The following is a 24,410-nucleotide window of genomic DNA, read 5'->3' as shown; positions in this document are numbered from 1 at the left end:
TGTGGGGCTATGATGGTCCGTGACTAAAGCCTTGATAGCCCACTGACTGGATCCTCTCGCTGGCTGATGGACTGACAGGTGGGCTGACTGGATAGAGGAGGCCTTAAGCCTCTGTAATTGATCTTGATGAGAAGAGGAAACCCCCCCCCCCCCCCCCCCCCCCCTGCGGTTTTCCTTATCCCTTATCATTCAGTCCAGACCCCACCTGACAGCTTGATTCCACAGACCTTGGAATTTAAGCCGTGAGGGATTTCAAATGGAGGGCATTGACAAATAGAGGGGCATTTAAGGTGATCGCCACAAAGATGAGGCCTATCACACTTCACACACCAAATGTACTCTTTGGTTCGATGGATGAGGATCGGTGGGATGTGCACTTTGTTGTATTGTATTTCACCCATTAATTCTTAAAGGGACTGAAAACTAAGGACTGGGTGGCTCAATATGGGATGCCAATTTTAAATGTATGTGAACGTTGCTTTTCCAGTTCCAGGGTTTGTGGTGGATCCTCTTTTTTTTTTGGTATTATCTCTGGACGGGCCTATCCCTGCAGGAGTCTGGTGGGCAGAGTAAGACCTGCAGGGAGACTCAGCTCTGCTGGATATAAGGCGGTGTCAGTCAGACGGTCCCTTTCACTCCCTTGGCTTCCACCTGCTTGTTGTGGTTTGTTTCTACTTAAGTTAAATTAACAAAAAGATTTCTGGTAAGTGGGATGTGAGGATTCTTAACACTAGATCTATGCAGACGTGAAGCCCTGATAGTCTGAATATTTAAAATATTAACAGTGAAAACTTTTCTCTTGTTTTTCTTTCTTCTGTGTTGACTATTTGTATGTAGTTTAAAATTGAGAAATTTGGCTTCGCTGATTTATCTACAATCTGATATGAAGCTGATTTGCACGACAGTTGTTGTGAAATGGAAGTTGAATCATGATCAGAGATGACAGATTACCTGAATAACTTGTAATTACACTGGAGACCGCGTACAAACTGATATGCGGCTCTGATAACATTTAATTAAATGAGAATCAGGTCTAACACGATGCGCGTGTTCCTGTTACTCTGTCCCGACTTGACTGCAGTTTCTTTTCTCTGCTCCGCGCTGCCGCCGCCCGCTCTCAGATTACCGGGCAACACGCGGTTCATCTCTAATGAGAATATTGTCCGTGATGCAGTACATCTGAGTAGGCTCGGCTCGGGAGTCCATAGATCAGACCTGCAGGATCCGATCACTTTCTTCACCTCGCCTGCCAACTGACATTTCTTTAATGTTTTTTTTCTCAGTGATCTATGCCTCACATCCATTCACTCACACTTCACACCTCTCATACAGACATGGTTTATACTACCGACTCGCTCGCGGACATTTCCTGCTGTATGTCGCGTATTTAATGAAAACGTTTTGTATTTACAAAACGTTTAGTCTTCCTGCTTTGTCAACTCTTTGAGTCGAGGCATGACGGCGAACACTCGAGTAACATAGACCGCTTTTTTTTTTTCTTCTTCTTCTCTTAAATTGTTTATCTTTAAGCGAAAAAGGACATACACGCATGTCTCCTTCTCTCTCAGGTGAAGGAGTCATGGCCGCCCCGTCTCTCAGCGTCCTCTCCCTGCTCCTGGTGGCTCTTCTGTGCCTGAACCTCTGAATGTAGCGCCATCTTTGTCTTCACCTCCCATGAAGGAGACTCCTCTGGTTGCTTCTGGTCGACACCTGCGAGGACTTTGGGACTCTTTCCACAATCTTTTGGTTCCGCCCTGTAACCCGGGATGTCACGTTCCAGCTCTTCCCTTCTGGAATATGTTTGTGGAAATATAGACGGAGAAATGGAAAAATTGGAAATGGACAAAGACATTCCTTATATATCCACAAAAAGCCTCTTTGGAGGAGTGTTAAAGGAGTTCTGTCAACTTTTTAAATATATGCCTTATATAAATAACTGTACTTATCTTTCACAGTGACTTGTTTTAAAATGGATCATTAGTGAAAGTGTAAACCCTCCACTTTGCATAGGTTAGCTGTTAACGTCTTTTTACATCACAAGGCCGAACTTTTCCGATATAAAGATGCTGTATGTTCGGCTTCATTTGCTCTGTGATGTTTTGGAAAATCAATCCTACTGTGCATTCCATAGTTTAAGGTCAACAAGTAGCTGTGAAGGGTAAGTGTATGAGTTTATAAAAAATCTCTTCATGTCTTTCTTTACTTGCAGTTCAGTGGCATTTTTAAAAAATAATTAAGCACACCCTCTGTTACAGAGATACAGTCAAAGCAAATCTGAACCTCTCGCATACTTGATTTTATAACAAGCGTAGAGAAAAGAGAAGTTTATGTCGTGCTAAAATAATAATTGATGCTGTTTTACGATCTAATACACTGTTGATGTTATTTGGAGAAAAGCAGACTGGTTTAACCAGCGATCATTTCCAAACCGTAACTTGAGCTTTATTAATACTACATTCAAATTCGGGTGCACGTTGGCATGTAGAGGAAGCCACAGGAACAGGAAGTGGACTGACCAGCATGTCAAACGTGCAGTTTCAAATGCAGAAATGCAGCAAACAACATGTAATCTAAATGCTTGTGATCTCTGGTTTTATTCGCACAGCTGCACCGCGATCTCAAAGCTTAGCAACAACGTTTAGGTCAGCGTTGAAATCCAGAGGGAAAACCTCAACATGTTAGTGGCACTAAACGGAAACTGAATCTCCTTTGTTTTGACTGTATCGTCAGGACCTCAGTGGTACCAGATGGTGCTTTGTAAAGAATGTTGGCATCTTATTTAATGTGAACAATTTCATTTCATCTCTCTCGTTTATGGCTTTGTGTGGGAGTCACTGTTAACAGTTATAGTGAACGGTAGCGACGCTCATAACTGCGCAATGTCCGATTTGTCTGTGGCTACTTCATATTTTCTAATAAGGCAGTTTGCCTAGCTCCTATAACAGTAATCTAGTATATTTCATTTTTCATCAGAAACAAAAAGTAAGAAAAGCCATCCATGTCCGTGGTATGAGCCCATCCAAAGCTCATGATGTTGTTTTGAATGGTTTATTTTTGTCTTTTTAACATATGACCAGAGATATATAAACATTATCAACTGTTGCCGTTTTTGTTTTCGATTCCTATATTTGTATGTATTGACCCTCTGCTGGTTGGATAAGTTTAAAAGTTTATTTCCCTCAAATGGAGGAACAAATGCTGCGTTTGGAGTTCCTCTTGAGTCATGTCGTGTGTGTGTGTGTGACTGATGCCGGTCACGCATCTCCATATGTGACAATATCAATGTCCACCATAAAGTGCTTTTCTCGGTTTATCTTCATGCCACAAATCATTAAAAAAAAAAAAAAAAAAAAAAAAAAAAAAGAGTTGCCAAATGCATGAATGCCTTGAACTTTGACATTTTGGACGAAGCGGTGGCTGAACATTGTAACATGCATGAGATCGGAGACAAAGTGACACATTGCTTTGCAACAAATCGGCATCATAGCAACCGCTCAGCCTCTCGGCTTCATATGAAATACATTCCACTCCTGAGTGACATCCCTTTATGTCAGAGACAGTAGAGACCTCAGCCTAATATGTGCATTAGCTGCTAAGCTTCATTAAGCCAAGTCATCTCGTGTGAAGTCTGAGGATTTTTTTTTTTTTTTTTCTTTAGAGAGCTTAAACTGACTAAAGGAATCTCACTCAATGAAGTTCAGAAATGGTCTTGCAGTATCGCAACACACGATGGTTGGGATTTGATGGCGTCGTTGGTGGCGGTGGCAGCATGTTAGGCTGTCTGCTGGAGTTCACAGCTTCGCTGGACATGAGGGATGAAACCGAAACCTCTCATTGGCTGGACATGGAACAATAAAAGTGTAGTTAACTATTCTATTGTTCTGCTGTTTTGTCTTGTTGTTGTGCGGTAAAGACCTACTTTTTTCATTTACAGTGACTGACGGGCAACTGAGTCTTGAGGAGTGCAGTCGACGATATGAGTTTAAAACACCGACTAAAAACTGACTGCTGATTCGGGTTTGCAGTTTTCTGTTGTGGAAAAAGATTCTTTAAGATCTTTAACTCAAGTAAAAATACAACCATGTAAATACTCTCCTACAAAACATATAGCGGTCTGGCATCGAAAAATTCAAAAGCATGTCATTATAACATTATTACAAAATATGTCTCTATATGTGAAAGTACTCGTTATGGAGAAAGTCTCTGGAGACGTGCACTTTTTACAACTTGGCAACCCATAAGTTGTCCCTTTTACTAGCCTCAGACTAATTTATAGTTTTATTAAACAAAAAAAAGTTTGGTCTATAAGAATGCAAAACCTCATTAAATATTTGCAAACTAACGCAGATGCAAGTTTCGATGTCATTCATTCAGTACAACATTTCCCATGTTTGAAAAATAGTAGCGATGTGAAGCAACATGTAAAAAACGAAAACTCAAAGTCGCAAATGAGCTTTCGATCATTTTAGATAATCATCTTCAGCACGTAGAGCTGTGAAGCCGTCGGGAGATTGTAGATTTTTCAATTTCCATTTCTCACCGAGCGCTTCAAAGCTCACTTGACTTTGCAAAAGGCAGTTTTACAACAAGGTCTGCTGAAGAGCTGGTCCCGCGCTTTCAATCACGTCACGTGATCTTCATCATATTTATCACTGCACTACAACATTTTGTTTGTGTTTTATATTGTTTCATAGAATCGACACTACAGCTGCTTGCACTGTGTAAAAAAAAAAAACAACCAACCCAGTATATATCCAAACTATATTTTCAAAAGTCCTAATTTAATAGTTTAGTTCACAGCAAGTCAGTTTAAGGAGGAATTCCCTGAGCCTAGTCTGATTGAAGATTCAAGATTGAAGGTCACTGCAGAACATTTCCCCCTCAGCATGTAAACAGTTCTGCTATAAACACACACACACACACACACACACACACACACAACACAGATGTGTGCAAAAATGATAAGAAGGGCTATGTAATCCAGAAAGATCCTCCACTGGAGTTGGGGCACCAGGTGGTCTCGGGTGCTTCTCGTTCTGAGGAAGATTTAAATAAGAATTCAGCAAAAAGGAAGCCTTGCTCGAGTCTTCAGTCACTACTCCCTTGGGATTTAAGTATCTGTCACACAGCTGTAACTTCAGACTAGTTATGTGTCAAATATTCATAGCAGTGTTTCAGTCCTCATATATGTAGATAAGAGAAAGTAGTTCATCATCTATGATTCATGAGAAAATTCCGTTATCAGCTCAACTATTTGCAAAAACTCCTCCATATATGCGTTGACCCCGTTTTTTTTTTTGTTTTGTTTTTTCAGGAGAAAGCTATTCTTTACCAAAGATAATACGGAATATATCAGAGATAGTGTTTCAATCTGTGCTCCATCACAGATAAGGCCACATGTAGGTTTCCAAGGAGAAACAGCTGTTGGGACTTTGGTCTCCTATCAGGTATCAAGCAGATGAAAAGTGAAATGATATCACTTCTCCTCATGGATTATACGTCAGACCAAATGAATCAGATTTAGATTCTTATTGAGCCTCAGATCACCTCTGGGTTTCAGTCATGGCCTTCAATACTCATTCAGTGAAATCAGCTCACAGGGAGAACAAAAGACAGAGATAACTTCTTTTTTTCTGCCGTGATTTAGTGGCTTATCGGCCCAAAGCATGTGGCCTTGTGTGATAGGTCTGATCCCAGGTGGCTGTGAAACACTTTCTCCGAAACACACTCGCAATCATCGGCTGCTGCTCGCTTCAGTCCCGCTGCTCCTCTGAATTACGTACTTGAAACCCATTCCGCTCTCAAATGTGGTGACTTGATAAACACATTTAGACTATGTAAAGTAATACAATACCTACTATTTCATTTACGGTGACTGACAGGCGATATAAACATTCTTCTGACCTCCTTGCACATGTGTTTTTTGCAGACAGGTGTGGAGTCCCGGGACAGATTGTATTATTGTCTTTGTAAGCCTACACCTGTTCTCTGACGGCTCAGACGACACAAAACATACTTCAAAGTGGCACACACGGCAGTCTGAAACCAGACTTCTGCACACCAAGACCTGAAATGTGACGCTGTCTCTCAGATGCTTGCAGTGTCATGCTGCGTCAGGCCGGGAGACTCCTGGACTCATGCAGGGGGTGGGGATGGGGGGGGGGGGGGGGCTTATAATTGAAGGTCTCCATGCAGATATTGTGTTACAGATGGGATTTAGTCATTGAAGGAACATCTGAGTCCCGTTGAGGCACATTTCATCAGTGCAGAATGTGTCCTGAAAGCAGTCTAAATTAGTTTAATAAGGGGGGAGGAGGAGGCTCAATAAACGCACCCCCTCTGATAATGACAATCATGAGCTGGGCTGTTTAATTGATAGTTCCCTTGTCAGTTTGAGGGATCCGCTGCCAAGTTAATCATTTAAGGATATGCGAGAGAATGAGCGACCTCTGCTGGAGAGGATATATAACACACATCAAGCTCACGGCAGCGCCACCCATTCGGACACAATTAAATCAAACTGCACAAAACGGAGTCAGACCGCACTAAATAAAATACCAGATTGTGAAGACTGTAACATATGTGGAAATTAAATGCACTACCATGTTGACCAATGACCGGAGAGATCGGAGGTGATTCAGGAGAAGTTTCTGCGCTCAAACCAACGTCTCGTCATGTGGTGCGAGAAGTGGCGCAGCCCCATCGGCTCAGTGAGAGCTGCGCAGATCGCTCAAACTTTTCACTGCACTCACGCTTTCATGTGTTCAGACTTGTAAAATAACTTCGTCCCAACTCTGCGTCGGGGGAGGGAGGGAGGGGGGGGGGAAAGTGGCCCGCGCAAGCAATGCGCGCTGACTGCCCAACCGTTTGCGCGGAGAAGGACTCGGTCGGCAAAGTTGCAAACCCGGGTGGGATGGAGTCGCACACCAAACCGCGCGCGGGTCATCGCGGTGAAGCCGGTGTTTGTCAGAGAGGATGCGGTCTCCGGCTGTCCGGGCCGAACGTCGACGGCAGAGGGGAGCACCGCTGCGTGGAGGCGCTCCGCACCGCCGCCGACGCGCTGGAGGAGAGAAGCGCGACTTTCGAGCACGGAGCCCGCATGGCGAGGCTCAGGTGGAACCGGAGGGAGCGGTCCCTGTTAGCCCAGGTGTCAACTCTTCAGAACGAGGCTCAGCTCGCCGCTCTCAAGTACCAGAGGAGACTCCACCAGTACCTGCTGCACATCAACAGCATCGCAGAGCAGGTCATTGGATACTGCAAGGTGAGAGAGGAGGGAGAGAGGGGGGGGGGTTGATTGAATTTCTGATTCCAGTTTGAGTCAATACTACACGACGGGTTGATGAAATCACTGCACTTCTGTGTTTGTTGACTTCATCAGCGTGACCTCAGTACAGCTGCCGAGATGGAGAGCCGGGTATCAGACGAAGCAACACGTGCGGAGGGAGAGCCGCAGGAAACTACCGACGCACTTCAGGTAAGACAAGTACACCCACCCCACTCTTGTTTGGCGGTTGTGGCTGTAAGCTTCAGGACAATGCAGAAAGTTTGAATATGCTCGCCCACAGCGCCCTGAGGCAGTGGCGGTGCGCTGTCGTTTCGATTCCATGTCAGTACCACTGTCGGTGTCCAACTAAAACACTTCTTCTGGTGTTGTTGATATTAGGATTTCGGTTGTTTAAGTGCTTTGAAGGCGCTGCTGCCTCATGTGCGCCAGGATTTTTTCCTTCTTCCTCCTCTGTTTCACCTGCTGCCTCTGCTCTCAGGTTTAACCTCAAAGCCAGATAATTCTTAGTGTAAATGTTGACTTATGGATCATAGTCAGACTGAAGAATGCTTACAGTAGGTAATCTCTCTGCACGCCCTGCTTTGTGTCGATCTGTCTTTTTTTTTTTTTTTTTTTTCTTCGAGTGAGTATTTTTATTGGCAAAGGACTTTGGTTTATATGTTGTTTATATATATATATATATCCCCCTGTACACTATATGATTGCACCTACTAGTCGATTAATTTACCAGCAATATATACTGAATGATCAGATAACCTCAGTGCTTCAATTATTCACAACTTCTGACTTTCATGGAGTCTGTTCATGTCATGTGACTTTAATCCGTGTTCTTCATTTTGTGCGACTTGAGAGAAGCTTCGAAAGTGATCTTGGTCATTTTTCTTTGGGTCTCGGCTGATCTGATGTTATTGTCTGGCTCTAGAGTCCAAACCTTTTGAAAAGTATTAGGGTCAGACCACTTTATCATATTCCATCCGTTCTCCAGCACATAGGAAAGAGAAGATGGTTATTCCAGAGCCAAAATTTTCAAGGGGAGTAATTGAGTGAGATTTTCATGAATGTACTTGATTAAATACGACATAAACAACACAATTATTTATAGAAACGAGTGAATGTAATGAATGCCTGCTGCAGACGTGGTAGAAAATATGAAATACTACATGGCTTCAACTAATGATTATTTTTTTTAATCAATGATCAGTGTTTTTTTTTTTTTTTTTTTCTCTTTGACTCAAATGCAATTTCTCAAAAACCAGTCTACAATGTAAAAGATAAGGAATCCTCACAAAAAGATGGAATTGGGTGTTTTGACTTTTTTTTTTCTTCAAACAAGTGACTATTAAACTTGCGTTGATTAAAATTCTGTAGATCCATGCAGTAAGTTTCGAGGTTAATTCCTTCATTGTTGCAGCTTTGCTAGAGAAAAAAAACAATTCTACTTTGGCTGTTAATGGCTCATTGAAATTGAATTGCTTCTTGTTTGCTTCACTTCTTTTGCACAATGTTTTTTTCAAGGCCACATGCAATTTTTTTTGTAATTGCTCACAGCCTCATCCATGTCAATATGTAATTAATGTGCTGAACTGTACGGACACCATGTGGAACTGCTCCTCAGTCTTTGTTGCAGGGATTTGTTAAACCTCTCAACATGGCTGCCAGATCTAATATTAGCTCTTGTTTTAGTAAGCTCACAAAGTGGCCTAAAAGTTTGTGTTCTTAACCTTCTGGCAGGGACTGTGTTGTGTTTGGGGCCTGCTGGTGAGGCTGGATGGGTTTAATGGCAGTAATGGTCGCATAAAGTATCTCCCTAATTGCCTACAGCATGCTGTGAGTGCAACAGACTCACTTTTGATTAATGTGGAAAACTGCTCACTCTTGGCTGCCAGCGCTGGGCAGCAGCGCAGCATCTATTTTCAGCCCTCCTTTTTTCTTGTCTAAAAGCTCCTCTCTAAATGCGACTTTAATAGTTTTCTCACTTTCTCAGTGTTTTCTTCTTTTGCTTTCCAAATGGATTTTCCAATACTTGAGAGAGCCTGTTTTGCAGCTCATCAAACAAAGTTTTAGAGTTTAGTGGAAATCCACTTTGCTGGGAGAGTGACGGGTTTTCTGTCTGCGTGGACAATAAAGCTGGATGACTAGTAAACATCATAGCGGCAGTTATGGATCGTCAAAGGTCCCTTGTGTGGTTGGAAAGCAAGGCTAATTGAGCCTTTATTGAGCTCCTTCAGTTTTGCCTGTCAAGTTTTCCATTCTAGTACACATTCGATGCGAAAATGGAAATAATGTTGTAATTTTTAAAACACTGATTCTCTGATTTCAGACGGAGGCGGTAAAACAAAGCTCCCTTTACATTACTAGGCAGAGACCATCTATTTTGTTTTAAAATCACAACTATTAAGAACAGAATTCAGCTCTAGTAAGCTTTCTATTGAACTTCCTTTTCCTTGACTATTATTGGAAATCAAAAGTCTCTAATCCATTTAAAAAAACAATAATAATTGTGAAATAGACTTTAAATCTGCACTTGATGGCTACATACAGTGGGCTACAAAATGCAACCTTAATGAAAAACATCTAAAATGCTCTGATTTCAGCCTCTTGTATGTTTTGACAAACAGCTAACTGATTAGCCAAAAAATAATCCACAGATTGATTGATCATTAAATAATCACGAGTTACATCTGAAGATAAATCTACATGCATCCTACACACTTCTTCTTCGACGGGATGTAACCCCCCCCCCCCCCAATATAATTTGGTGATCTAGTAATGATGATATGCTCCTTTACTTTAAGTCCACCTTCACTCAAACATATTTTGGTTTCTTGTCTCCACCGTGCATCAATCATGCATATTCAGAGTGTGCACTAAATTAACCTGCCGACATTAAAAAAGTTTGTCTGCGCTCACCTGAAATTTGAGTTTAAGGGGTGCAATAGCGAGCAGGATTTGTGTTTCAGAACTAGTTTAGCAGCCAATCCTGGTTTAATATAACCTGACGCAGCAGGTGGTTTGTTACAAAAAACACGTGAGACGTTGTGCTTGGAAACGGTTTGGAAAAGTGGAGGCACTTTCAAAAAACTACTTGTCAGTGATTGAATGAACTATCTGTCTATCATCACGGGCTAACTTCAACAAATCAGATCGTTGTTGTTTTTGGAAAAACTTGCCGTCGTCATACCTGAACCACAGCTGTCGCTGCCAGCAGGTGCTTACAAGTTGATTCGTCACAAATACATAACTTGAAGCCTGGCAAGACGGATTAATGTATGATTTCATAATTTTGTGATCTTGTGAATCCAGGAGCCTCACAAGTGAAGGTCTAATTCACAGCTTGCACAAGTGTGATGTGGAAACCTGAAGGCTACGTGGCACATGCAATGGAAATGGACCTTCACGAATGCAGGACACATCTTTTATTCCATTTTTTTAAATGAAAAATGTTGCATCTTTATAGATTTTTCGATGAGGGATGGGGTGCAGAGGTCATTTAAAGAATGGTTTAAACAGTGTTGTTGAGGAAAAACCAGACCAGGCACAAATGAATTATTCAAAGCGGGGTAGATTTTTACAGATCTTCACACAAACCTAGATGAGATCTTTTAATATATAGTACAGCCCCATGCACACTGCTTCGGCCTATAATGCCGTGCCTAGTAACAGTTGCTAGGCTATGATTGGACAAATGCTGCTCAGGGGACAGGTTTAGCAAACTGTTAATTGGTGGGATAATAGCTTAATATAGTGATTTACGCTTTGACTAATGGATAATAAATAAGAATAGTATCTCGGTATTTTGTGGACAGTTACATCTTTGTTAAATTATGAACAGAGAAGTATTTGAGTCTCGTGCTGAAGTCGCGCCAACGACTAAGTATGTCCACAGATGCCAGTTGTTATTTATTGTCAACAGCTTGCTGTGAGCGTGTTCAGCAGTGTGCTTGGAAAAAGAGAAATAGATTACAGAGACATAAAAATATTGTGAGACAACAGTGTACTACTGTTAAGTCCAGACTTATTTCGAGTCGCGCTGTATTTTTCCACGTACCTGAGAGATGTGCTGATGTAGATCCAGCTGATTGTGTGCTCACTGTCCTGGCAGTGAATGCAGTCTGTGGCTGTGAGTCAGGATGACAGTTCTGCTATGATGAAAAGGGATAATGAAAGGAAGGCACAGCACTGAAAGCAGCAACAGGATTAGTCAGCATTGCAAAAACATACCGACCTTCATTTTGAATACACAAATGAAACCACAGTTGATGTAAATCAATCCCACTATTCCTCTTTTCTGCAGCCAATATTCCCCAAATCCCCACTCTAAACTTGGAGTCAGCTGAAATGGTTGGAAACTGAGGGAATATTTTCATGTAATTCACACTGGATAGTTCTTTTCATCATCCATAACCAAAGCTGCTCAAACTGTTTACTGCGCAAGAGAGCAAATATCTATGTTGTGGACCCAGACTGTACCTTGTGACGCTTCATTGAAGGGTTATCGGCAGAAACACTGAGGCCTTTTCACCTGATTCAGAGTGACAGTGCAGTAGCTTCAGTAGATCCATTTAATCATTTTTTTTTTCAGATCAAGAGGAAAGGGTGAAGTCAAAAGGAGTGGAGAGTGCACAACTCAAGTATCGCTGTCATCAAAATCCAATCTTGCGTGACGGGCGGAGACTAAAGCAGGCCAGTTTGTTTGCTGCCATAGCAAAAGATGACAAGAAAAGATTGCTTTGCAACAAGAGAATCTCTGCTTTTATGTCAGTTGATTTGATTTTTCGTGAAGGGTTTGACTTTCCATGTTGGCCAGGTTGAAGGAAAAAAAGTCTAATTTAACTACCTGAGAAATACGGAATTTTTTTTTCTTTGTAATGTTGCTGCAAAGAAACGTGGCTGTCTAATGATGACATCATTTGGGTGCACATCTCTATTTACTGCCTGTCGAGGCAGCTTTATAGTCTCTTTGTGCTCTAATTCCCCAAAGCTCTTTGTTTGAAAATGGAGGAGAATGCCTGGGTTCAGAATAAAGTTACTAGTTTCCAGCTTGCTGTCTGATTCCCTCAGAGACACCGCTAGGAAAGCTGGGATTGGCAGATTTGGAAATTAAAAGGATCCCACAGTCCTTTTTGTTTTAAAGTCCTTCGATGTTCATGTCGAGGGGAAAACATAGGGTCGTCATGTTGTGTGTGTGTGTGTGTGTGTGTGTGTGTGTGTGTGTGTGTGTGTGTGCTTCAGCCCTCTGGACGTGTTTCTGTACCTGTTCTGCTCTGTTTGCCTTTTACCCAGAATTAACAGTACGCCATGTAAACTGTTTGTCCTTCGCCTGTGAGAGAGGGACCGCCCTGCTCACCATTTCCTATTTCCTCTCCAATTCGACACACACGCCAAGCTGCTAAAACAAACTTCAGCTTGCATTAATTTAGATTTATCAGTTAAGGGGAATTCGATATAGATAAGCATTTAATTATTCAACGCCACTTTAGCAGATGTCTTGTTTAATTTCTCCCTGCGTATTTATAGGCTTTCCATCAGTTGGAGGAATTTGCAATATTTTCATAGGTGTTGTTTTGGGAAACGAGATGTTTTTCCCAAAGCTGTGAGGTACATATTGAGATTAGCATATTCCAGATTCCAAAGTTGTGGATTTGGACCAAACCAACAGCAGTTGCTGCAGAGTAAATCTTTTTTTTTTTTTTTTTTTTTTTGTCTGTTGCTGTGTGTATCTGCTCGTGTGAGTTTGCATGTGTTTACTTTGGCTGTCCAGGTCTGTTGTTTTAAGCAGGGGGTGTGAAAAAAAACAACCTTTCCACCAAAGACCACCGTGCTTGTAAAAAGGAGCACTCAGGACAAATTTGCCCCTAACTGCTGAAAGGCCCTTTTTTTTTTTTTTTTTTTTTTTTTTAATGTCCTTTTTTTAAGACTCATTGGCACCTTTGCTATAAAATATGAGCGAAATGCAATTTTTTTTTTTGGGTGTAATATAAAGCTGAAGTAATTAATACACTAATCGATTAGTCCGTCAGTCAGCAGAAAATTCAAATCAGGTAATCAGTATTTTTTTTTGTCAAATGTGTATCATCCTCATGTTATTGGGCATTATGTGTCTTTTTTTAATTGAATACTTGATGGTTTCTTGGTATCAACTTCTTGAGACACTTTGCACTGTGAGAAATTTTATAGAAAAAACAATGACTTGATTAATTGAGCCAATATTTGGAAAATTAGGCATTAATGACAATGATTAATTGCAGCCCTGGTAAAATACAAATGCTACACTTTTAGAAAGAGCAGCGACTCGACTTCAGCGCAGCTTTATTTTCATCTGACAAACTTAATTTGTGTGCTGGTGTGTATATGTCTGTGTGTGCGCGTATGTACATGTTGGCTTCTGACTAGATTTATTACAATATGGTCCCAGTATTGACTTTTTGTGTGTTCTCTGCAGATTTTCTTTTCCAGGAATGAGGTTTAAACCTCGCAGATGTTCATGTTATGTATCGCAACTCAGTCCAATGCTGTAGCTCTGCTCTCGGGTGCACTGCAGGCAGCACTCAGTGAACAGAGTGATCGATCATTTCTTTATCCAGGAGGAGAACACTTGGCTTCACTCGCACTGTAGCCGGTCGGCCTCTTCTGCTTCTCTGTGAACTGCAGTGAGAAGCTCAGGATTCAACAGTCAACATGTGGAAAAGAGCCTAGTGTCAAAGAGGCTGTAAACTAGGAAGCTGAAAAGACACTGATGAAGTTTCCAGGTCCCTTCCTGGTGCTGTGTATTCAAGTTTCTCACTGTGTAACTGCTCACATGTTCACAGGTCATAACGTATACCTCCTACTCTACATATAATTGATGTCACGGAAAGCTCTGCTGTACACAAGAGCTCTCGTGCAACCAAACACTCGAGGAAATGCCTTTGTTGTGAGGTTGATTCACCATCCAATTATCTGTGGTCAAATCCAAATTCATTCGCCCCCTATGTTCCCATCTATAACACCACTGGGGGGGGGTTGGGGGGTTTGCTTAGTCAGTAACCTGATTGCCTTTTGAACTCACGCAGACCCACTGATTTCCTCTGGGTTTGATAAGCATGTGGCTCAACCTACAGCTGGTAAATGGAGATTACGCTAAAAGCCTTGAGTCAGCATGTACACACGTGTGCGCAGCCAGCTGCGTGTGCATATACACACTCACACACACACACACACACACACACACACACACCGCACTGGTCACTCTCTCATCATGGTTCTCAGCACAGCTTGTAAGGCCTGTGTAATGAGGTAAAGTTGTGGTTAGACCTTCCACGGTGAGCGCTAAGAGCTCTCCTACCAAGGTAAAAGCAACACGGTCAGTTCCGGTATCATGAAATGATAACAAGTGTTGTTGCAGGGTTATTTTCAGTATGCGAATCATCATTTCAAGTGTTTATTTTGATGATTAATCAAGTAATTAGATAAGAAAAATCAAATAAATGCGCCCGTTCCTGGTTTTCCTGAATAAAAGCAACATGAATTACGTGCTGAAATACTCATGTCATTCATGCGCTGATGAAACAAAGCTTTTATTTTTATCCCCAGATTTTAATTCCGCAAATGATTTGAGTTGTTTGAGTAATTATTTTGGTCGTGGCCACTAATGCGTTTGAACAACTCTGCGTCGTTGTCGGCACTGAGCCGTCTGGACACAAAACTGTGTCCTTACACTGTTGAATTCATGACCGAGAACCTTGAGTTTGAAATGCCTCTGAGGATTACTGTACGCGGGGCTTTTGTCAGAGAAGACCATGACATTACCGCTGGCCTTTCAGTGGACGTGCATCATCATCAAGGCTCCATTCGTGCAGACTGTATTTATCCATCTGCAAAGTGAATTGAGGCTGCCTCTGCTTTTGTCGACAGGAGGATTAGAGCTTAATGACATCTGGGAAGAGGCTGCCGTATAGTCAGAGAAACAACTGTACAATGGGAGGCTGGCGCAGTGCATTAAGGAGGTGTTGAGGAGCGGGACGTAAGCCTGTGTAATATGCCAGGTGCGTCCAGGGTATTAGCAAACACTGGCACGGCACTGTGCGCCTGCCAAGACAAGGGATCAAAACAAGCCCACTGCTTTGAGTCTCTGCTCTCATTCCATCTCGAAGGCCAACGCTCGTCTGTGTTGGAAAACAGTCGAACATTTTGTCTTAAATCTTCACTCACATTAGCATGTGAAATTTCTGGAAATACAGGCACACGTACACGAGGTCAAACAACACAGACGGTACGCACACGCACACACACACACACACACGCACACGCACACGCACACACACGCACGCACGCACAAGCACACAGGCATATCTCGGAGAAATTGTGATGCTTATCAGTTATCTCTTGCGGTAGCCAGCCACGCAGAGAGTTTTGGTTTCATTTATCTGGCTTTGACGGTCATATGTGTCTTTGAGATTTCCGCCTGCTCCCCACAAAGAAGGGATTGTGGTGCAAACTCTTTAATACCATCTTTAGAGTTAATGTCCCCTTTACTGGAAATGGTTTCCACTGACGGAGCTTTCAAAGGGACTGTTATATCTTCCGAAGACACTGTTGACAATGAAGTGATATCTGGACAACTTCAACCAAAACTGTCTCTGTATTTGATATTGCCAGGAATGAGTGAGAAAATATGTTTCTTTTTTTTTAAAATTTGGTCTTTTAGGAGTTGTTATTTTTGGAGGATCTGAAAATGAAGCAATAATGAAGATAATTCAAAGGATACTTTGACATTAATTTGGATGAGATCAATACCACTCACACAAGCATCTCTCAATGAAATGCCAAATGAAACTGGGGCCAGCAGCTATGTAGCTTAGCACAAAGACAGGACACAGTTTGAAACCATCTGGCTATGGCGCTTTTAAGTATGCTAATTGGTGTCTTTTGGACATCATTCGTCCAAAAGACACATAAAGTATGGGATAATGCTGAAAGAACATTTTCACTAGATTGGATCAGCTGGAGGGATGCAAGCTCTAAACTCTACACTGCTGTGATTAGTTGCTTAACTGTCAAGCAGCTTGCCTCTAACCCTACCTCGAACCTTAACCCTCCCACAATGTAACAACAAATCACAGGAAGAGCGTCCCTCCCTCTGATCCAATCCAGCACAGCCCCAAGTAAATCCCTTAAACATTCAACATCTGCCTAAAGATATTAACAGTATAAACACTGTAATTCCTCCTAAAACCTTACAATAAACATGTTCAGGAAAAAAAAAACCTCCTCGTTTAAACTATTAAGAATAAGAAAAAGCATCTCCCAGCAGCAGTCTGTTTCTGTTCCTTTTGCCTTACGACATGCTGATGACTTCTATGCTCATAATGTGAGGTGGCTGATATCATGTTATTATATAATCTTTATTAAAATGTCGAGGTTCTGGAGATTTCTTTCCTGCAAACATCAATGACTAGGACAATTAGCCATGCTAGATGTTTCTTCCTTTCTAGTATTATGCTCCATAAAAAGTAAGGACACTTTCCAAAATGATTCCTCATGGTTAACATAAAATCCCTGACTGTTGGAGACTGCACATTTTTCGAGTTGTTAGTCTCCATGAAATCCTTTTTGTTTTACATTTGGGCAGCTAAATTATAAAATGAAAAACCAGGCCCTGTCTTCCAGTAATGTTTTCTCATAATGATCATTTTTGTTTGTTATTTCTGGCTCAAGAACTTGCCTTTCCCAGAAAACAAGCCTTTGAACAGTAACAATAGAGAAAGCTCCACAAGAAACATCAGATCTCAAGTCTTCCTCATCACAGTGAATGAGTGGCTTCCTCCAGTAATCGCCCGAGTGATGTTTCCCCGTTGTGGCGTGACCTCTTAGTTAGTGACAGGCTTAGTGTTACTTTAGCAGCCAGATAGAGCAGCCTAATTCAATTCCAATCATCGCCTTCATGTTATTGCTGGAACTGAGAAAGGTTTTTAATTAGTGAAATGGACTTGCAGAGAAATTGAGTATAAATATTCATTATGATTGCTGTTGTCCTACAGATAGAGCTGAGGTTTAATCCTCATCGTTTCAACCTCTTGAAAGGCAAGTAATTATTTCAAGCAGACTTATATGTTCTTTTTTCAGTAGCCGATAATTGAAATCGTAAGCATTATACAGTGATTTCATAGTCAGAGACTACATCAGCTACACTATTAATGTCTCGGAGATGATCCTGTGGGCTCATGTGTATCCTTGACGATATGTGTTGAATGCGTTTCTTTTCTTAGAAAAGATTTACAAAGAATATTTTTACATCTTTGTTTGCCAACGGGCAGCTGCTTTCTTTCTTACGATTCTTAATGAATTGCTGTGTTTCTTAGAAGTAATTCGTAAGGAAGAATTTGTATTTGTAGATGATGCTCGTGCACATGGATGACATGCAAAGAAAATGTGGATTTATTGGGAAAAACGTTGCTGCTTAGCTTCCATTGTGGCCACTCCACAGACTACCTTTTAAGTGAGAGCAACAAGTGGACAAATATACATGAACTGTTAATACGAAGCAAGAACTTTTGGTGATTGAGCTTCTTGCAAAGATATTTGTGCAAATTGTTGAAGAGAAATTAATGTCAGTGTTTTCTGCCAATATACACACTTGTTCATTAGCGAGAGGGAGCATATGAGAGTGCAGCAGCCTCAAATGTGTGCGAGTTAGAGTTTGCAGGGTGTTTTCACAGGGTAGTACACATACGTCAGTGTTTCTCTGCTTCATTTCCTGCTAAGTGATCTCCGCCATGCAGAACAAGAGCCTGATAGCAATCTGCATGTGTGTTTGTGTAACTCCCACCAACAGTGAGACAGATATATTGGACCACAGTACAGCTGGTGGTTGTTGAGTCAGCATGTTGTGGTCACAGCACTGGTGTTGGTACCAGACCTCCATCTGGTTGCGCCGAGAGAGAGCCACGGCAATCTCTCACTACATCTGATTCGATCTTGGCGCTCCAGATTGGATTTGGCTTCGCTGCAGCTTCTCCACATTGAGAGCACAATGTTTTTGCACATCATGCCTTTCTTATTAAGTTGCAGCTTGTTTGGCAGATTTAGTAGAAACCAAGCAGAGCAGGTTTTGTGGTGGATATGTCTCCTGTGTGCTGACTTCGGATCAGTAGGTAGTGTCCAAATACCTCCCCAAGTGGTGCCAAGGCTGAATGCATGTGGGAAATGTAACAGCAGTATCTCACCAGCAGATGGCAGAAAGTACACATGTGTGCAGGCACTCAGTTTATTTGCAGCTCTACACAGATTTTGGGAGCATTGTTGAACTTCAGTTGGGATAGATGGGGGACACATGGCTTCATGAGATGTTAATGTTTGTCTGCAGATGTGACAGCTGACATCTGATCCTCATACATGTGTTTCTGTACTTTTGCTCCAACCGTGGTCCTCAGACAGTGTTCCTTATTTGGGTTTTTCAAACTGTAAAAAATAATTAAGGAAAATGAAATATGGGTTTTAAAGTTTGATTTGATAATTATGTGACTTAGAGGGCAGGTACCATCTAGTGTCTGCTTGCACATGTTCATGCAATGTATTCCTTTAAGCCTGAATTGTGTCTTCCCGCTGCACGGAGACAATTTTTCAAGACACCAATGTAAAGGAGCAGCATCTTTGCAATACTTGAAAGGATGTGGTGTTGGTGTGTTGCTGTGCTCTCTCTCATCTCTAGTTGCCTCTCGATCCCCCAGGATCACTCATCTAAGCTGCAAATGCACACTTCTTCTCTGTGCATTCGTATGGAATGGATCATGTAGCCCTCGCTTAACAGCAAGCCAACATGACTTTTATGTTATATTTCACACACAGTGGGTGTAGAAGTGATCATACATGGCTATAGGATGAAAAAAAAAAACCATATGTACTGTGAGAAACTCAGTAGAGAAGTATGGTATGGATTATTAATAGAAACACTTTGGAGTGTTGATCTTCAGCTGTTTAACAGTCTCCACCGGCCACATTGACCCGCTGGGAGAACCAAGACAGGCTCTCTTGTTGTTTTCCCCATTAGCTTGCACCAGTTGTTGATTAAGTTTCAATAGACTCTTACTACTTGGTTTCCTCCGCTTAGCCTCCTAATGAATGCCAGGGATGATTTGGCTCCGATTGTCTTCCCTCATCACTGCAAATGACCACTGAATGCTGCTGCATTGTAAAATCAATAGCCTTGGACTATCAGAGCCTCAAACACTCGCAGGTTACTGATTAGAGTGATTTGAGGTGTTTAGCTGTGTGTGTGTGTGTGTGTGTGTGTGTGTGTGTGTGTGTGTGTGTGTGTGTGTGTTTTTGGCTGTAAATGTGTGGGAGAGAGAGGGAAATGAAGGAAGACAAAGTGGTGGCGTGCGTGTGCATAAAGTGCGAGAAAGAAAACAGGCAAAAGCGAGAAATAATGATTGCATGTATTTTCCTTTACACGCCGGATTTTTACCTTCAAAAAGCTGCTTTGGAGCTATTAGAAAATCTCTGTCCATACAAATGACAGACATTTCCTTTTCCCAATATAGCGAGGGTTTAAGTCGATGTTAGCGAGCAGTCTGTGGCTAATCAAAGTGAATAGTTGGCCCCTTGCTGCAGGGAGCAGCTGTACTCCTTATTGTTTTTTGGACCCGTATAATTGGCTTGAGGTGATACACACTGGAAACGCATAGAGAGACAATATTTTCTTGTCCTTAATTCATTGTTTCTTTGCGGTACATAAAATTCACCAGGCCAGTAGTGCAAACCAGTGGAGATGATAAGACTTTGTTTCTCACCCTCATTCAGTGTATTGAGTGATTCTATAGTTTGCTATTCTCTTTGTCTTGAGTCAGCTGCCTGTTGGAGGGGGAACCTGACGTGATTCATCATTTTGGTAGTGTGCTCATAGAATTTTTATTCCAGTTTCACCCTCCATTTCTTTTTTCCTGCTTTACAAAGCTACATTATTTCAAGGGTCTTTCCATCTTATCTATGTGTATGTTTGTACACAACCGAAAGGCCATAAATCACACCAGCATTTGCACTCTGCATAATGTATCTCATGTTTGGATGAGGAAATGTGGGTGATCTTATGAATAATACAAGCTGCTCAGTCTTCGATGCCAGTGCAGATAATAATAAAGCAGGCTTCCATCAATGTGGGCCAACCATGAGAGCAGGAGAGCCTGGTACATTAGCTGTGGACGGCTGGTGATAAATCAGCCATTCACAGAGAGGATTGCTTGGCACAGGAAACTCCCTCCGGAGGCCTCCCGGAGCTGTGCCATACGGTGAGGCAAGGCATTCAGAACGCCCTCCCTACCCGGTAACACAGGTCTCCAGGGTGGATTTTAATCGCCACAAATGGGTGGCAATAACAACTGGCTGTATTTCACGGTGTGTCCAATAGTTACGGCCGCCTGTAGCTTTTACGACAAGGGGATGTCAGGTTCCTGCCATAATTGGCTCTTCTATTGGGATTTTATGAGTCTGTTTCCTCTTGTGAGGAGGAGTGTCCGGGATGCGGTGCTGTTCCCAAAGGCCTGCTGGTTGATATACTTTCAGCCCGTGTCTTCATCGGGTGAGGGTGTCTAATGATCAGATACTGTACGGCTTACTGATTGATGTGCCCAGGTCCAAAGCCAGGGGTGGTTGGAGCTATCTGAGCACAAATCTGACCATCTTAATTCACACGCCCAGAGTGGGGGACAATAGAGTGGTAGACTCACCTCTGTCACGGTGCTGATGAATGGCTGCTGTCTGGGCTTATTCAGGACTATTTTTCATACATTTCCATACAGCCGTAGCGGGTGGGAGAGGTTGTTTTTTTCCCCCACTGCCGTGGACTAAAGTATCCTGTTAGGGTGAGTGAAGTGTAAGTAACCTCTTTTCTTGTCTTTCACCAGGCAAGCTTGTAGTTTATCCTCCCAGCACATGTCTCTGTCACAATGCAAAGCTCCCATAACCCACGGCAAAGCACACTCGCATCTCCTGGTGTGCTGTGATAATTCATACTCTCAGTGTTGACCTGCTGCGCACGGAAACATGATGTTCTCATCAACAGACGAGAAACCATTAAACATAATTTGCTTGTGTGGAGAAAATTGCAAAGCATCGTTCAAACCAATGAGCCATGGCGGAATTGGCTTTGTCTTCTGATTCGTGTTTCTTGTTTGATGTTAAAGTATGATGATGTGATAAGAGGGTGTCTTCAAATGGAGATTGTGCCACGAGTCCTGCACATTAAGTCTCAGAAGTAAGACAAGTTATTATCTTGCATTTCCTTTAATCTCGTCTCCTGTCAGTGAGAGTGCTCCGGCTCGGGATGAAGGCTCAATGTTAGTCACGTGCAACAACTACAGCTAATCATCTGCAATGTGATTGAATGACTGCAGTGGGTCACAGCTGAAGTCGGTGATGGTGCTTGGGCTGGGGAAATAGTGGGCTGGTAATAACCAGTATATAAGTAGGAGATTACACAACAATTATTTGAGGAATTCATTCAAAAGTGCTCACAAACACTGCAGTGAAGCTTCAGACATGAAACAGCAGCAGTCTGCAGAGACAATAGTCACTGTTGCTCCATGAGCTGATAATTGCTCAGTCTGTGTGCTTGTCTGTGCTTTTGTTCTCATGGATTTGTGAAAAGTCAGTCATGGTCCAAGTACTATCCCAGTGCACATTTAAAGATAGAATAGTTCAAATGTCTAGAAGTGTTGCTTCATCTGCTATTATTATTGAGGAGCTTGAGGAGCTCCATTATGTACAAGAGGAAAACAGATAGTAAGATTAGTGAACCAGCAGGCATGACAAATGACAAATTATGGCTCATAATCATGAAATTTTAGTTTATCATTTAGTTAATGATTTATAACCATATAAATAATTGCAAGTATCATTTTATGCCACTATTATAGTATAAACCTGAATAGCTTAATACACACAGTGGTGCAGTGGTTAGCATTGTCGCCTCACAGCAAAAAGGTTCCGTGTTCGAATCCGGGCCTGGGCCTTTCTGTGCGGAGTTTCCATGGTCTCCCTGTGCCTGTGTGGGTTCTCCCCGGGTGCTCCGGCTTCCTCCCACCATCCAAAAACATGCACCTCAGGTTAATTGGTGGTTCTACAAATTGCCCTTAGGTGTGAATGAGAGCGTGCATGGTCTTTGTTTCCGTCTGCCTCTACGTGTTGGCCCTGTGATGGACTGGCGATCTATCCAGGGTGAACCCTGCCTTCACCCTAAGTGAGCTGGGATAGGCTCCGCCCCCCCGTGACCCTGTTCAGGATAAAGCGGGTATAGATGATGGATGGATAGCTTAATACACCTACATCTTCTGAAGCCATTTATTGACTTTGCAACTACATCCATGATGTTAATGCTCAACAAATTGCAGCCGGTTGTATATTAAAGAGACAGCTGGAGGCGCTAATTCTTCACTCATGTGCCGTTAAACTATAGTGGAAGAACAGGACACAAGAAGATGGTGTCATTAAAAGAGCACCAGTCAAACCTCAAAGGGTCTTACTTTACTTACTTTTTGAAGTCTATATGAAATTTAATTTTGTTTTTGATTATGTGCAGCACTTTGGTCAACCCTTGTTGTGTTAGTGTGCTATAGGAATATATCTGACTTAACTTACAAGTGGTCTGTTGAAGTTTAAAATAAAGAAGAACAAAAGAAAGGCAGTAGAAACATGCGAAAGTATTCAAGTTTCTGGAGCATTTTGATCCGAAAGGGACAGCACCTTACAAACTACTGCTGTCGTGGCTCGGCTGAACTAGTCTTAAAGGCAAATCCTACTAGGTCAGCTAAGTGAGAGCCACCTTCCTGTAGATCAACATATTATGAGGGTGTTTTTTATTGATGCAGCCAATTCTAATGATAAACATCTGATATGAATATGTTATAAATAGTTTATTAATAAGTATTATAATGTGTTGATTTTTGTACAATGAAACCAGCAATTTTAAACAGATGTGGTCTATATGAAAAAAAAAGAAAAAAAAAACATTCCTGGTGTCTGCCTCTGTGTCATGTTTGGTACTCCCACTAGGGGGCACCAAAGTCAGGGATTTTCAAGTTCATGAAAACTGGATTTGTTTCTCAAATCAGATCTTTAGGACAGACTGTCCGTGCTGTTATTTGTGTGTGGATTGGATTTGGTGTGTCCAGACATCACCATCCTCTCTGCGTGGGTTGCTGTGGTAACGACATATGCGTAGCTACGCTGGTGACACAGCTTTCTGATTGGAATCGCATTTCAAACCAAATGTGGTTTGGATCAGATTTGCAAAAATAACCTTTATTGTGATTTTTTTTTTTTGCTGTTCAGACTTTTAGTAATCAGTCCGGACACAATCTGGTTATGACAAAAAACTGATTTGGGCTGGCAGTCTGAACAAGGCCATCGTGACACAGCTATCAGTGCTTGATAATGAAAATAATTGACAGTTACAGGATCAGTCTCTCAGGCAGACAGTTGGTTTTTCCATGATGAAGTGTTCTGGGCTGTTGGTGCTCTCTGACCACTCGTCCTGATGAAATGGTTCAATTCCCGTTCAAAATAATTCCCTTTTTCTTTCCTTTTACTTACTTTTTGTTGTCTTGCCTCAGTGAGCTTCCACCAAAACACGGATTTGTACTTCCCTCTAATCTCCAACCACACAGCCCCACAACACCAGATTCATTATTCATGGTGATAAATATCTACGATGTTGGAAGAAAGGAGTCATTGTGTGTTTGTGTGGAAATGTGTGTTTGTGTAGGTGTGTGTGTGATTGGAGGTGACAGTATGTTGTTGGCTTGTCAATGAGAGCAGACAGCACATTGTTCTACAGGTTGTCGTGCGTGAGCGTGTATGTGTGCGCGCGTGTATGTGTGTGTGTGTGTGTGTGTGTGTGTGTGTGTGTGTGTGTGTGTGTGTGTGTGTGTACCACAAAAATAGTGCAAAATGAGCTGTAGCACTCCGACAGCAGTCACCCTATTGTCTTCTCAGTTCCTCACACCCACCTCCCGCATGACACCATCAAACACACACTCCCTTGTGCTTCCTAACACACAGCTGGCTATCAGTGACATGTGCATGTATTTACCCTTGTGTGTGCACGTATGTCTGATTGTGTCTGTGTGTGGCCACATGCTGTGCTGTTCCG

The 24,410-nt window shown here is 42.1% G+C and overlaps 2 protein-coding genes across 5 annotated transcripts in view; both read left to right on the top strand.

The window, feature by feature from the left end:
- The window catches only part of cntn1a (contactin 1a), a 69,258-nt gene extending 65,385 nt beyond the window's left edge, over window positions 1-3,873 (top strand). For all 4 annotated transcript variants that reach the window (XM_069161926.1, XM_069161925.1, XM_069161927.1 and 1 more), the window contains one exon: window positions 1,569-3,873. In XM_069161926.1, the coding sequence (XP_069018027.1) occupies window positions 1,569-1,645 (77 nt within the window). In that variant the 3' untranslated portion in view covers window positions 1,646-3,873. The remainder of the gene's footprint in view (window positions 1-1,568) is intronic.
- A 3,029-nt stretch (window positions 3,874-6,902) lies between these two features.
- The window catches only part of LOC138206388 (PDZ domain-containing RING finger protein 4-like), a 123,029-nt gene continuing 105,521 nt past the window's right edge, over window positions 6,903-24,410 (top strand). Inside the window, exons 1-2 of the mRNA XM_069163049.1 lie at window positions 6,903-7,261; window positions 7,379-7,474. Of these exons, the coding sequence (XP_069019150.1) occupies window positions 6,914-7,261; window positions 7,379-7,474 (444 nt within the window). The 5' untranslated portion in view covers window positions 6,903-6,913. The remainder of the gene's footprint in view (window positions 7,262-7,378; window positions 7,475-24,410) is intronic.

The sequence above is a fragment of the Embiotoca jacksoni genome, unplaced genomic scaffold, assembly GCF_022577435.1.
Source record: "Embiotoca jacksoni isolate LCO1_2020_lvr unplaced genomic scaffold, fEmbJac1.0.p SCAF_3, whole genome shotgun sequence".
Taxonomy (NCBI): Eukaryota; Metazoa; Chordata; class Actinopteri; family Embiotocidae; genus Embiotoca; species Embiotoca jacksoni.
The sequence above is the reverse complement of the archived record's forward strand: the minus strand, read 5'-3'. Positions and strand labels throughout refer to the sequence as shown.